At 40.4% G+C, this 15,923-nt stretch overlaps 1 protein-coding gene and 1 non-coding gene across 3 annotated transcripts in view; both read right to left on the bottom strand.

The window, feature by feature from the left end:
* Nucleotides 1–15,923, bottom strand: part of LOC106568094 (roundabout homolog 1) — a 261,979-nt gene that overhangs the window by 207,667 nt on the left and 38,389 nt on the right. For both annotated transcript variants that reach the window (XM_082960436.1, XM_082960437.1), the window contains exon 2: nt 6,028–6,155. In XM_082960436.1, the coding sequence (XP_082816562.1) occupies nt 6,028–6,130 (103 nt within the window). In that variant the 5' untranslated portion in view covers nt 6,131–6,155. The remainder of the gene's footprint in view (nt 1–6,027; nt 6,156–15,923) is intronic.
* Nucleotides 4,884–4,958, bottom strand: trnaa-ugc (transfer RNA alanine (anticodon UGC)). The gene has a single exon. It is a non-coding gene; the product is annotated as a tRNA-Ala (tRNA).

Here is a 15,923-nt window from a genome sequence, read left to right as displayed (position 1 = left end):
TCCGAAGGAGAATGTCCTGCCTCATGGCCACAGTATGGAGAGAGAGGGGTTTCATAGAGAGACAAAGGAATTATTCTACCTCACCGGATGGGGGAACCGAACGACATTTATGTTCTGGAGAAGGTATAAAAGATCGGTGAAGAATCCAGCTACAAACTGGTCTGCTTGGTACAATTTTGTGAAACTCATTAGAGACAATATGGCCATATTACCATACTAAGGTTTATATACTAGCCTCAGCGATGAGACTTACATCTAATGGTTGTATAAAATGTATGAATAAGGATAAAGCTATTTGGAATATGTTGAGATGTTATGTACTTATGTTAATGTGAGAGAATTGTATGTCTGTTCAAAGCTTAACTAAGTCATCGGCACGCCCCCAGGGACACAGACAGGACAAGGCGTCATGTGACAGCCTTTTCTACGTTCAGTATATAAGCCCCACCCAGAATTTCTTTCTTCAGACCAGGCCTCCACTCCATTACGAGTTGGCCAATAGGTTTGACCATGCATCCCTCGACTGAACTTTAACCATACCACGTGGTTAAACTTTTAGACTATCGATACCGACAGAATAATAACAAGTCTTTGATATTAATTACTAGTCTGCAGCTAGAAATTCGGTGTCATTGAACGCGAAGACCGACGAAACATCCATTCTATAACGACATTAATGAATGCCGCTTTGAAAGATCCATCCTAACCGAGAGAGAGAGAGAGAGTGAGGGAACTCTCCAACAGGACGAACCTTTCCAACAAAGATCACGACGACACACTGAGCGTAAATATATATATTGATTGCAATTGTTTATGAATGAGTGAGCGTTCATGTGCAAAGAATTAGCATATCAATTGTTAATATTTATCAACTCTGTAGGGTCTTCTCAGCTGACCCCCCACTACTATTTTGTTTAACAAGCCACCATGCCGGTTTAGCCCACTAGGGGGCATTCCTTTATCATTGCTTTGTAACGATACCTACTGTTTTGTATGCTTTCTGTGAATTACTTAGTTTAGTAAATAAATGATTTTAAGACAATTGATGTATGGATGACTTAGTGAAGACTGGGTTCGTGCAGATAACAACAATTTACGACATTTGGAATGAGACTGACGCGAGGTAATAATACATCATTAATCAGAAGATAATCGGTCAGATATTATGATATCTGGAAAGTTATATTAGGAAAATGCTAACTTTGTAATCTGAATATTTTCCTTGGTGCCCGACCTCCTAGTTAATTACAGTTACACGATTAATCAGTTCATCGCGTAATAATAATTACAGAGAGTTATTTGATAAACATGTCTTCAAGTTAATGATGCCCAAAGACACGACAGTAGGATAGTCTTGAACGGAGCTCATCCATCCATTAATTCTCCAATGAATGCACGTTGGCCAATAAGATGGATGGTAGAGGCAGATTACCCACTTGCCGACAAATTCTCACAAGGCACCCGGACCTGCTTCCCCTGTATCTGTGTCTTCTCTTCACGCGAATGATAGGGATTTGGGCCTTGTCGGGTATCTGGAGTAAATCCTTCGGGTCCATCTCGTTGAAAAAATCTTTGTCCAGTTCGAGGTGGGTAATCGCTGTTCTGATATCCAGAAGTTATTTTTGGTCATAAGATACAGTGGCAGAAACATTATGTTCAAAAGAAGTTACAAATAACGTGAAAAAACACACAAAATAGCACAATTGGTTAGGAGCCCGTAAAACGGCAGCCATCTCCTCCGGCACCATTAATTAGCTTCATTTCTTAGAGATCAAGTTATACTTCAACAAAGTAATGTGACATGAATGCTAATCTTATCTGTTTCTAACTGCAGAAACAAGTCAACATGTCAACACTTACAAGCTGGCCTTTGATTACACTTCCTAATTGGACTTCTTGCTACCAGCCCCCAGCACTGTACCATCATTACAACACACAGTCAGGAATGTCATACTAGCCATGTATTACAGTCAGGAAAAAATACCCTCTGTTCCAACTTCACATAATCAGAACGAACCTCAGAGGTTTCTCTTACCAAACAGTGCAGTCAATTAGTATTCAGGTACTATTTTTAGATTTCAGTGCAGCATTTGATTTAGTGGATCATGAAATAATTTGGACAAAATGAATGCATTATGGTTTTAACCTGTTGGGTCTAGGGGGCAGCATTTGCACGTCTGGATAAAAAAAATGTACCCGATTTAATCTGGTTACTAATCCTACCCAGTAACTAGAATATGCATATACTTATTATATATGGATAGAAAACACTCTAAAGTTTCCAAAACTGTTTGAATGGTGTCTGTGAGTATAACAGAACTCATTTGGCAGGCAAAACCCTGAGACATTTTCTGACAGGAAGTGGATACCTGATGTGTTGTATTGACTTTAAACCTATCCCATTGAAAAACACAGGGGTTTAGGAATATTTTGGCACTTCCTATTGCTTCCACTAGATGTCACCAGCCTTTACAAAGTGTTTTGAGTCTTCTGGAGGGAGATCTGACCGAACAAGAGCCATGGAACGGTGATGTCCCATTAGACACCTGGCGCGCTACTTCATGTTGGGTACCCTCGTTCCAATACGTTATAAAAGGCTATGCATTCGTCCACCTTGAATATTATTCATGTTCTGGTTAAAAAAGGCCCTAATGATTTATGCTATACAACGTTTGACATGTTTGAACGAACGGAAATATATTTTTTCCCCTCGTTCATGACGAGAAGTCCGGCTGGCTTACATCATGTGCTAACGAGACGGAGATTTTTGGACATAAATGATGAGCTTTTTTGAACAAAACTACATTCGTTATGGACCTGTGATACCTGGAAGTGACATCTGATGAAGAGAATCAAAGGTAATGGATTATTTACATAGTATTTTCGATTTTAGATCTCCCCAACATGACGTCTAGTCTGTATCGCAACGCGTATTTTTCTGGGCACAGTGCTCAGATTATTGCAAAGTGTGATTTCCCAGTAAGGTTATTTTTAAATCTGGCAAGTTGATTGCGTTCAAAAGATGTAAATCTATAATTCTTTAAATGACAATATAATATTTTACCAATGTTTTCTAATTTTAATTATTTAATTTGTGACGCTGACTTGACTGCCGGTTATTGGAGGGAAACGATTTCCTCAACATCAATGCCATAGTAAAACGCTGTTTTTGTATATAAATATGAACTTGATAGAACTAAAAATGCATGCATTGTCTAACATAATGTCCTAGGAGTGTCATCTGATGGAGATTGTAAAAGGTTAGTGTATCATTTTAGCTGGTTTTATGGTTTTGGTGACCCTGTCTTTGACTTGACAAAACATTACACACAACTCTTGTAAATGTACTGTCCTAACATACTCTAAATTTATGCTTTCGCCGTAAAACCTTTTTGAAATCGTAAAACGTGGTTAGATTAAGGAGATGTTTATCTTTCAAATGGTGTAACATAGTTGTATTTTTGAAAAATTTGAATTTTGACATTTATTTGGATTCAAATTTGCCGCTCTTGAAATGCACCTGCTGTTGATGGAGTGCACCACAGGTGGCACGCTAGCGTCCCACCTAGCCCCAAGAGGTTAAAGAGGTAGCATTGTATTGGGTACAGTCATATCTAACTGACAGGAAACCGTCCACCTATATCAATGGTTCATTTTCTTCCCCTCATGTGTTAAAATGTGGAATACCGCAGGGCAGCTGCCTTGGGCCACTTCTTTATTTAATATATACCAACGACCTTCCCTTTGCCTTAGCTGAAACTCAAGATACTATATTTGCTGATGATACTACAATTTATGCAGCAAGACAATCGGTTCAACAGGTACAGCAAGCTTTACAAGGAGATTTGGAAAATATCAGGGAGTGGGTTTGCCAAAACAAACTTGTTTTAAACACCAAGAAAACCAAAGTTATGTTGGTCTGTTTCACTAGGAAAAGGCCAAAACAGCATGGAATACAATTATGTATGGGAGGAGTACAAATTGAGAAACAGGCGCCTCACAAGTCCTCAACTTGATGACCAGTTGAGGACTTGTGAGGCGCCTGTTTCTCAAACTAGACACTCTAATGTACTTGTCCTCTTGCTCAGTTGTTCACCGGGGCCTCCCACTCCTCTTTCTATTCTGCTAAGAGCCAGTTTGCTCTGTTCTGTGAAGGAAGTAGTACGCAGCGTTGTAGCAGATCTTCAGTTTCTTGGCAATTTCTCGCATGGAATAGCCTTAATTTCTCAGAACAAGAATAGACTGATGAGTTTCAGAAGAAAGTCTTCATTTCTGGCCATTTTGAGCCTGTAATCGAACCCACAAATGCTGATGCTCCAGAATCTCAACTGGTCTAAAGAAGGCCAGTTGTATTGTTTCTTTAATCAGAACAACAGTTTTCAGCTGTGCCAACATAATTGCAAAAGGGTTTTCTAATGATCAACTAACCTTTTAAAATTATAAAGTTGGATTAGCTAACACAACGTGCCATTGGAACACAGGAGTGATGGTTGCTGATAATGGGCCTCTGTACGCCTATGTAGATATTCTATAAAAACAAAATCTGCCGTTTCCAGCTACAATAGTCATTTACAACATGAACAATGTCTACACTGTATTTCTGATCAATTTGATGTTATTTTAATGGACAAAAAATTTGCTTTTCTTTCAGAAACAATACATTTCTAAGTGAAGTGATGCATATAGTCACTTCAACATTGTCTAAGATTGTTAACCATAGAATTTCATTGTCATTGACAGAGCTTGCTAACTAATTATGGGTGCGAAGTAGAGGCAAATTCAGCTGTCTCACACATTTACATTTTAGTCATTTAGCAGACGCTCTTATCCAGAGCGACTTACAGTAGTGAATGCATACATTTCAAACATTTTTTTCCCGTACTGGCCCCCCGTGGGAATCGAACCCACAACCCTGGCGTTGCAAACACCATGCTCTACCAACTGAGCCACAGGGAGGCCGCACACGCGCACACGCACACGCACACACACACACACACACACACACACACACACACACACACACACACACACACCACACACACACACACACACACACACACACACACACACACACACACACACACACACACACACACACACACACACACACACACACACACACACACACACACACACACACACACACACAGCCCTGCAAGATTTGAGTCATAGATCCCTGTTGTTAGCCCATCTACCAGCAAGCAGCATGGATTGATCCCCTGGCAGAGGAAGAGCTAATTAAACACATCACAGTGGAAAATAAATGGAATATATATATATATGATCAGAAATATGATTGTATTACTTATATACATATATATATATATATATATATATATATATATATATATATATATATATATATATATATATATATATATATAAGTAATACAATCATATATATATACACACACACACACACACATATACTGATTCTTTATTCCAAACCACTGGACCACATGCGGACCAGATAAAACCTTTCTACCTCTCTTCCCTGGTTCTCTGGTTCTCTGATGGATAGAGTAATTACCTGAGGCCTAACAGTATGTGTAATTAGAGCCCTATCAGTGATGATCATCTCCACTCCTCTACCACACTGAGACAAATGAAACCTGCAGTGATGATCATCTCCATTCCTCTACCACACTGAGACAGATGAAACCTATCAGTGATGATCATCTCCACTCCTCTACCACACTGAGACAGATGAAACCTATCAGTGATGATCATCTCTACTCCTCTACCACACTGAGACAGATGAAACCTACAGTGATGAAGCATCTCATTGGTCAAACAATGACCAAGGAGATCTCACACTCTCAACCCAATACCAAATAGACAGACTCAGTACTCTAGGCTTACAGCTATGAAAGACCCATGACTGATAACAAGACTGCCAAGATAAGCAATCATACACAAGCACTTGTACAAAAAAGGTGCTAGTCTCTATCTGCACAAGGTAAGGTGAATTATATTACCAATGGCAAACAGTAGATCGATGAGGAGTGTTGTGTTTTGGAATCTTACCTGGAATGAGGGCTCCTTCCTGCAGTTCTGATTGGATGATACCGAAGAGCATGGCGACAAGGAGAGCCATGACAACTGACCACATGACGCGCATGGTTCTCATTGGTCCAGCATCCCCTTTAATGATCCTACACAGAGACACAGAGGCAGGGATCAAACAGCAAATACTGATATATTGTAGATAGATACAGGTGAGTGAGCGAGAGAAGAGAAAGAGAGAGAAGAGAGAATGAAAGAAAGAAACAAAGAAAGAAAGAGTGAGTGAGTGTGAGAGAGAGACACATGTATCGACCATTACTCTAAGTGAAAGTCAAATCAGTAATTGCCAGTAATACAATCATCCACTGAATAAAATAACTGTTACTATGGATAGACAATGAATAAGATACACAGTATAATCTGCTTTGATGATATCGGAAAACAGATAAAAGGGTATTCTTTCATCAGATATCGCCCAATCAAGTCATTAAAAAGGAAAGTGTTGAACTGAATGACATTTTCACTTTCTAGAGCCTTTGAAGCTACTTTGAAAGTTATAAAACACATCACTGGTGAAAACCTGCTGATATGAGTGTGTTTTCTATGACTTCATTTTCCTAAGGCCCCACCACATAGAAAGAACAAGCGAAGAGCCACTACAGAGGATGGGAAAGGCAGACAGATGGGCTTTGCTCTGAAGCCTAACCAATAAACGCTACAGTTGCATTCTGACTAGGTCTGCACTGCTCTTTGATCCAAACTACACACACTATGACAGGAGACCAGTTTAATATGGGCTCAACATAGCTTCTACTGTATCCCCACACACTGATAAGCCAATGCATTTGATTAGGGTTGGAAAGCTACATGGTAATTTACCAAAGTTAACGGAATCTTCAGTAATTTTGGGAATTAACAGAAAATCTATGGTAGTCTATCGTAACTGATAATTTATACTTGAATAATTTAAAACAAATGTATTCATATATAGTATTAATGTATTATATATGTGTCCATATTGTCCATGAGTTTCTAGTATATAGGCAATTTTCTCTTGAACCACATAGTCTAATTAATAAAAAAAATATATATATATATTTCACCTTTTTTTATCCAGGTAGACTAGTTTACAACTGCGACCTGGCCAAGATAAAGCAAAGCAGTGCGATACAAACAACGACACAGAGTTACACATGGAATAAACAAGCATACAGTCAATAACACAATAGAAAAAAAAGTCTATGTACAGTGTGTGCAAATGAGGTAAGATAAGGGAGGTAAGGCAATAAATAGGCCATAGTGGCGAAATAATTACAATTTAGCAATTTAAACACTGCAGTGATAGATGTGCAGAAGATGAATGTGCAAGTAGAGATACAGGGGTGCAAAGGAGCAAAAAAAAAAAAACAGTATGGGGATGAGGTAGTTGGATGGCCTGTTTACAGATGGGCTATGTACAGGTACAATGATCTGTAAGCTGCTCTGACAGCTGGTCCTTAAAGTTAGTGAGGGAGATATGAGTCTCCAGCTTCAGTGATTTTTGCAATTCGTTCCAGTCATTGGCAGCAGAGAACTGGAAGGAAAGGCGACCAAAGGAGGAATTGGCTTTGGGGGTGACCAGTGAAAAATACCTGCTGGAGCGCGTGCTATGGGTGGGTGCTGCTATGGTGACCAGTGAGCTGAGATAAGGCGGGGCTTTACCTAGCAAAGACTTATAGATGACCTGGAGCCAGTGGGTTTGGCGATGAATATGAAGCGAGGGCCAGCCAATGAGAGCATACAGGTCGCAGTGGTGGGTAGTATATGGGGCTTCGGTGACAAAACGGATGGCACTGTGATAGACTGCATCCAATTTGCTGAGTAGAGTGTTGGAGGCTATTTTGTAAATGATATTGCCGAAGTCAAGGATCGGCAGGATTGTCAGTTTTATGAGGGTATGTTTGGCAGCATGAGTGAAGGATGCTTTGTTGCAAAATAGGAAGCCAATTCTAGATTTAATTTTAGATTGAGATGCTTAATGTGAGTCTGGAAGGAGAGTTTACAGTCTAACGAGACACCTAGGTATTTGTAGTTGTCCACATATTCTAAGGGCGGGCAGGTGCGGACAGCGATCGGTTGAAGAGCATGCATTTAGTTTTACTTGCATTTAAGAGGAGTTGGAGGCCACAGAAGGAGAGTTGTATGGCATTGAACCTCGTCTGGAGGTTAGTTAACACAGTGTCCAAAGATGGGCCAGAAGTATACAGAATGGTGTCACCTGTGTAGAGGTGGATCAGAGAATCACCAGCAGCAAGAGCGACATCATTGATGTATACAGAGAAAAGAGTTGGCCTGAGAATTGAACCCTGTGGCACCCCCATAGAGACTGCCAGAGGTCTGTACAACAGGCCCTCCGATTTGACACACTGAACTCTGTCTGAGAAGTAGTTGGTGAACCAGGTGAGGCAGTCATTTGAGAAACCAAGGCTGTTGAGTCTGCCGATAAGAATGTGGTGATTGACAGAGTCGAAAGCCTTGGCCAGGTCGATGAATACAGCTCCACAGTGTTGTCTTTTATCAATGGCGGTTAGGATATCATTTAGGACCTTGAGCGTGGCTGAGGTGCACCCATGACCAGCTTGGAAACCAGTTAGCGGAGAAGGTACGGTGGGATTCGAAATGGTAGGTAATCTGTTTGTTAACTTGGCTTTCGAAGACCTTAGAAAGGCAGGGTAGGATAGATATAGGTCTGTAGCAGTTTGGGTCTAGAGTGTTTCTCCCTTTGAAGAGGGGGATGACCGCGGCAGCTTTCCAATCTTTGGGGATCACAGACGATACGAAAGAGAGGTTGAACAGGCTAGTAATAGCGGTTGCAACAATTTCGGCTGAACATTTTAGAAAGAGAGGGACCAGATTGTCTTGCCCTGCTGATTATGAAAAAAGCATCTAATCAATAATGGCATTATTTTAAATTACTCTGCAACTCTTCCAACTATTGACTTATTTCACACTGCCACCAGTTTGACACCAAAACATTGACAACAAATACATATTGACATAGTAAAATAATATATATACACTATATATACAAAAGTATGTGGACACCACTTCAAATGAGTGGATTTGTTTTTTTCAGCCACACCATTGATGGCAGGTGTATAAAACCGAGCACACATGCATGCAATTTCCATAGACAAACATTGGCAGTATAATGGCCTTACTGAAGAGCTCGAAATTCAACGTGGCATCGTGGAACAAGTCAGTTCGTCAAATTTCTGACCTGCTAGTGCTGCCCCGGTCAACTGTAAGTGCTGTTATTGTGAAGTGTAAACGTTTAGGAGCAGTAACTTTTCAGCCGTGAACTGGTAGGCCACACAAGCTCACAGAACGGGACGACCAAGTGCTGAAGCACGTAGCGCGTAAAAATTGTCTGCCCTCAGTTGCAACATGCTACCATGTTCCAAACTGCCTCTGGTAGCAACGTCAGCACAAGAACTGTTCGTCGGGAGCTACATGGAATGGGTATCCTTGGTTGAGCAGCCGCACACAAGCCTCAGATCACCATGTGCAATGCCAAACCTCGGCTGGAGTGGTGTAAAGTTCGCCGCCATTGGACTCTGGAGCAGTGGAAACGCGTTCTCTGGAGTGATGAATCACGCTTCACCATCTGACTGTCCGACAGACGAATCTGGGTTAGGCGGATGCCAGTATAACCCTACCTGCCCCAATGCATAGTGACAAGTGTAAAGTTTGGTGGAGGATGAATAATGGTCTGGGGCTATTTTTCATGGTTCGGGCTAGGCCCCTTAGTTCCACTGAAGGGAAATCTTTATCCTACAGCATAATGACATTCTAGACGATTATGTTCTTCCAACTTTGTGGCAACAGTTTCAGCCCTTTCCTGTTTCAGAATGACAATGCCCCTCTGCCAAAGTAGAGGTCCATACCGAAACGGTGTGTCAAGATCGGTGTGGAAGAAATTGACTGGCCTGCACAGAGTCCTGACCTCAAGTCCATGAAAACCTTTGGGATGAACTGGAACGCCGACTGCAAGCCCAACATCAGTGCCTGACCTCACTAAGGCTCTTGTGGCTGAATGGAGGCAAGTCCCCTCAGCAATGTTCCAACATCTAGTGGAAAGCCTTCCCAGAAGAGTGGAGGCTTTTATAGCAGCAAAGGGCGGACCAACTCCATATTAAAGCCCATGATTTTGGAATGAGATGTTCGACGAGCAGGTGCCCACATAATTTTGGTCATGTAGTTTATACAAAGGATATTTCATGCTGAAACCCTCATATTAAACACTAATAGTAAAGTTGATGGTTTATATTTAGGATAATTTTTTACAGCTTTGTTATAATTTTTTATTTAAATGATTTAATAGATTTTACATGTGATAAGGCCACATAGAGTGCCAGAGATTATTAGAGACACCTGTGAAAATCTGAAGTACCCAAAAGGGCTCCTAGATGTCTTAATATAGATTACATAAAATCTTTGAAAAATACCAAAATTCTGGTAGTTTACTGGTAAACGTAGAAAGTTTCCAATAATATACCCTCCCTTTGCAACGCTACAGCTGATACATGTTCCCTCAGAGGAAATATGGTGTTTGTTTGCGTGTGTGCACCCAAGTCTGAGTGTGAACATGCTTTTGTGCCTCAATGTATTTGTGTGTCACCTAGCAGCTTACTTTTGTCATTTTGCATACATTTTCAGAAACACACCCCACTGCATGTCATCTTTCTTTCTGGCACCCTCCTGCTGCCATGACACAATCTCCTGTTTGATAAATCAATTTCTCAGGCTGATTTGGAGGAAAACAAGGTATGGACATTTTCCTGCCAAACATCCCCTTTCCCCTTTGCCCCTCCTCCTACCTCTTCCTTGGGTAGTGTGAGCCACAGTGACATGACCAGGCTGTAGAAGAGGAGCAGCCAGTTGGTTTTACTGATCAACCATCTGTGGAAAAAACTGCTCTCTCCTGGTTCACATTCTCTCATGGAAGGCCAGATTACTGGGATGCCTTGGCACCCACTGGCAGATTCTCGGCACCACAGTCAATCTGCTCGCCTCCACTCACTTAACACAGTAATTGTTGCCAACACCAACAACTTACCAAAACTTTTCAAGTGTTTCTGAGTGAAGGACCAAAGGAAAAGGGATGAGAAAAGTTGATTTCTATCTGACTCACATGATCACCCCACACCTTACATTTCTGAACCTACTCACCTCATTTTTCTGCTTGCTTGTGCCTCCTTGGCTCTGTTTAGCTAGTCAGCTCAGCTAGCTATCCAACTTGGTTTGTACTGTTTTTAGCATTTTTACGCTGGCTAGGGAAACTATAGTAGTTGATACAATGTTGCAAGTTTGCTAGCAAGAGTCCAGGCCAGACCTTTATACAATGTTTCAAGTTCGTTAGCAAGAGTGTGAGCTCAAGACAGTAGAGAGATGATTGAAAGACAACTTGCAGTTTCTCAATGATTATAACGGTAATTTCATTTTATTTTCACAGAGGTTAAATGACTATACAATTACCGTGTCAGCCCTGAATTTAGGACAGAAAAGATCCACCCTAAATTAAAACAATGTTTCTCTGACTTCTCTGAGCGCTCTATTCTTTCAAATATTTACAATGTTTTGTACAGTGGAAAAATAGATACACCAGCAGTAAATAGAAGAGAGACATTGTACAGAAAATAAAATATATGTAATTTGGAAACAATACCAGTGGGAGAAAAACATAGCTAAACAGATAAGCGAATGTGATTAACCTCTTGACGGTCGCCTAGGATAGGGGGCGCTACAGCGCTTTTTGAAAAAAATTAGTGCCCATTTTAAACGGCCTACTACTCCAACTCAGAAGCTAGGATATGCATATAATGAATACTTGTGGATAGAAAACACCCTAAAGTTTCTAGAACTGTTTGAATGGTGTCTGTGAGTATAACAGAACTCATATGGCAGTCAAAACCCCGAGACAGATCGAAACAGGAAGTGGAATTCTGAATTGTGGACTCAATTTCATCTCGTTGCCTATAAATCACACCGTGAGCAATGGTTCATTGAGCACTTCCTATTGCTTCCACTAGATGTCCCCAGTCTTTACAAAGTGATTTGAGTCTCCTACTGTGAAAACTGACTGAATGACACGCTGTGGAACGTGGTCACATGAGGAGGGCCATCACCATTATGACGCCGGCGCCCCTGGCTACCCTCCGCTTTCGAAACATTTATAAAGACAATGCAATCGTCCCCCTGAATCTTATTGGAGCTCTGGTTGAAAAAGGCCCTAAAGATTTATGTTATACAACGTTTGACATGTTTGAATGAACCTAAATAAGAAAAAAATGCATTTTGTTGAAAGAGTAGCCCCGCGCACGTCGGAACTTTTGGTGCAGCCTTCAGAACGCGCTAACAAGAACAAGCTATTGGAACATAAAGGATGAACTTTTTCGAACGAAAATACATTTGTTGTGGACCTGGGATTCCTGGAAGTGCCTAAGGATGAAGATAATCAAAGGTAAGGGATTATTGACAATAGTATACAAGACTAGATTTGATGTGCAATTGTTCCAAGATGGCGCTGACCTGTATTGCTAGCCTATTGTTCTGAGTATCGCATCCCCTTTTATCGCAAAGTGTGATTACCCAGTAAAGTTATTTTTTAACCTGTTAGGGCTAGGGGGCAGCATTTGCACGTCTGGATAAAAAAAATGTACCCGATTTAATCTGGTTACTAATCCTACCCAGTAACTAGAATATGCATATACTTATTATATATGGATAGAAAACACTCTAAAGTTTCTAAAACTGTTTGAATGGTGTCTGTGAGTATAACAGAACTCATTTGGCAGGCAAAACCCTGAGACATTTTCTGACAGGAAGTGGATACCTGATGTGTTGTATTGACTTTAAACCTATCCCATTGAAAAACACAGGGGCTGAGGAATATTTTGGCACTTCCTATTGCTTCCACTAGATGTCACCAGCCTTTACAAAGTGTTTTGAGTCTTCTGGAGGGAGATCTGACCGAACAAGAGCCATGGAACGATGATGTCCCATTAGACACCTGGCGCGCGAGTTCATGTTGGGTACCCTCGTTCCAATACGTTATAAAAGAGTATGCATTCGTCCACCTTGAATATTATTCATGTTCTGGTTAAAAAAGGCCCTAATGATTTATGCTATACAACGTTTGACATGTTTGAACGAACGTAAATATATTTTTTCCCCTCGTTCATGACGAGAAGTCCGGCTGGCTTAGATCATGTGCTAACAAGACGGAGATTTTTGGACATAAATGATGAGCTTTTTTGAACAAAACTACATACGTTATGGACCTGTGATACCTGGAAGTGACATCTGATGAAGAGAATCAAAGGTAATGGATTATTTACATAGTATTTTCGATTTTAGATCTCCCCAACATGACGTCTAGTCTGTATCGCAACGCGTATTTTTCTGGGCGCAGTGCTCAGATTATTGCAAAGTGTGATTTCCCAGTAAGGTTATTTTTAAATCTGGCAAGTTGATTGCGTTCAAGAGATGTAAATCTATAATTCTTTAAATGACAATATAATATTTTACCAATGTTTTCTAATTTTAATTATTTAATTTGTGACGCTGACTTGACTGCCGGTTATTGGAGGGAAACGATTTCCTCAACATCAATGCCATAGTAAAACGCTGTTTTTGGATATAAATATGAACTTGATAGAACTAAAAATGCATGCATTGTCTAACATAATGTCCTAGGAGTGTCATCTGATGGAGATTGTAAAAGGTTAGTGCATCATTTTAGCTGGTTTTATGGTTTTGGTGACCCTGTCTTTGACTTGACAAAACATTACACACAACTCTTGTAAATGTACTGTCCTAACATACTCTAAATTTATGCTTTCGCCGTAAAACCTTTTTGAAATCGTAAAACGTGGTTAGATTAAGGAGATGTTTATCTTTCAAAGGGTGTAAAATAGTTGTATGTTTGAAAAATTTGAATTTTGACATTTATTTGGATTCAAATTTGCCGCTCTTGAAATGCACCTGCTGTTGATGGAGTGCACCACGGGTGGCACGCTAGCGTCCCACCTAGCCCATAGAGGTTAATCTGGCATTACAGGTGCTTTCAAGAGATATTCATCTATAAATCTTAGAATGACAATATTACATTTTAAAAATGTTTTCGAATAGTAATTTAGTAAATTGTAGCGCTGTTTCATCGGATGCATTTGAGGGAAAATAGTTAGTCAACGTTACGCGCCGATGTAAAATGCTGTTTTTATATATAAATATGAACTTTATCTTACAAAATAATGCATGTATTGTGTAACATGATGTCCTAGGTGTGTCATCTGATGAAGATTGTCAAAGGTTAGTGCTGCATTTAGCTGTTTTTTGGTTATTTGTGATGCATGTGGTTGGTCGGAAAATGGCTATGTGGCTACTTTTACGATATACTCCTCTAACATAATCTAATGTTTTGCTTTTGCTGTAAAGCCTTTTTGAAATCGGACAACGTGGTTCGATTCAGGAGAGGTGTATCTATAAAACGATATAATTTGAAAAAAAATTTGAAAAAATAAAAATTAAATTTTGTTATGCTAATGCCGATAGGATTTTTCGCTGGATGTCCGTCCCGTATAGCCCGACCAGGGGTTAATTAATGTGCCTCTGCAATATGTATGCACTTTAAATGGTAAAAGTGAAGTAGAAAGACAGATAGAGAAATGAAGAGATACAGAGACAGACAGAGAGAGGAGATGATGAGACAAAAGTTTTCTGAGTGCAGTAGTCTGTAGTCAGTACTCTGGGTCCTCAGTAAACTGCAGTAATTAGAGCTGTATACTGGAGCACCTGGATGCTCCAGACAGACAGCAGGACTACAGCCTGGGATGGAGATACTGTAGTTCTGTAATACACAAAAGCCATGAACAATTCCACATAGTCAGGCAATAGATATGCTTGAAGAGGGAGGAATGTGAGGAGTGATACCAAGGTGTGACATAACAGTGCATGTGGTGACATGGTGCTGAGATAGTGGAGTGTGTACAGTATGGTTATGTGGACTATGGTTTGTGGTGGGAGAGAGCCCAGTGATATGTGTGATGACATGATGGGGCAATTTAGAGAAATGCTGTGTGAGATGGCACAGTGAGAAAGGAAGGTGTGTGGTTATATAGTAGTCCAGTGGCGTGTCACTCCTATCTATCAGTGAGTGTCACTCCTATCGATCTGATAGAGAACAGTTTATCTCCCTTGGCAACTGCAGGTCTGCCCCAGCCCCTGTATCACAAGGTGTCCCACAAGGCTCAGTGTTAGGTCCATTACTGTTTAATTTTTACATGCTACCCCTTGGTCAGATCCTCCGTCAATTCGGACTCAGATTTCACTGCAGATGACACACAAATCTACAACCACACAAACCCCAACTCCACTCTGCCACCCCCCTCTGTTGTTGACTGTCTCTGTGAAAACTTGGATGAGCAAAAACTTTTAAATGAAACAACAACAAAACAGAGATCATGCTCATGGGCCCCAAATCCCTCATTAAGAAACTGGGTCAACTGAACGTGACAATCGATGGCTGCACCATCCACTCTAACTCCACAGTCAGGAACCTTGGTGTTATAACTCTTCCAACAATTGACTTTTTTCACAACTGCTACCAGTTTGACACCAAAACATTGACAACAAATATTGACATAGTGAAATAAATAGGTCTGTAAATATATATATATATATGTACAATACCAGTCAAAAGTTTAGACACGCCTACTCATTCAAGGGTTTTCATTATTTTTACTATTTTCTACATTGTAGAATAATAGTGAAGACATCAAAACTAAGAAATAACACATTAGTAACAAAAAAAGTGTTAACCTGTTGGGTCTAGGGGGCAGCATTTGCACGTCTGGATAAAAAAAATGTACCCGATT

The sequence above is a fragment of the Salmo salar genome, chromosome 13 (genome assembly GCF_965601325.2).
Source record: "Salmo salar chromosome 13, fSalSal1, whole genome shotgun sequence".
NCBI classification, from domain to species: Eukaryota; Metazoa; Chordata; class Actinopteri; order Salmoniformes; family Salmonidae; genus Salmo; species Salmo salar.
This window is presented reverse-complemented; position numbering and strand designations above follow the sequence as displayed.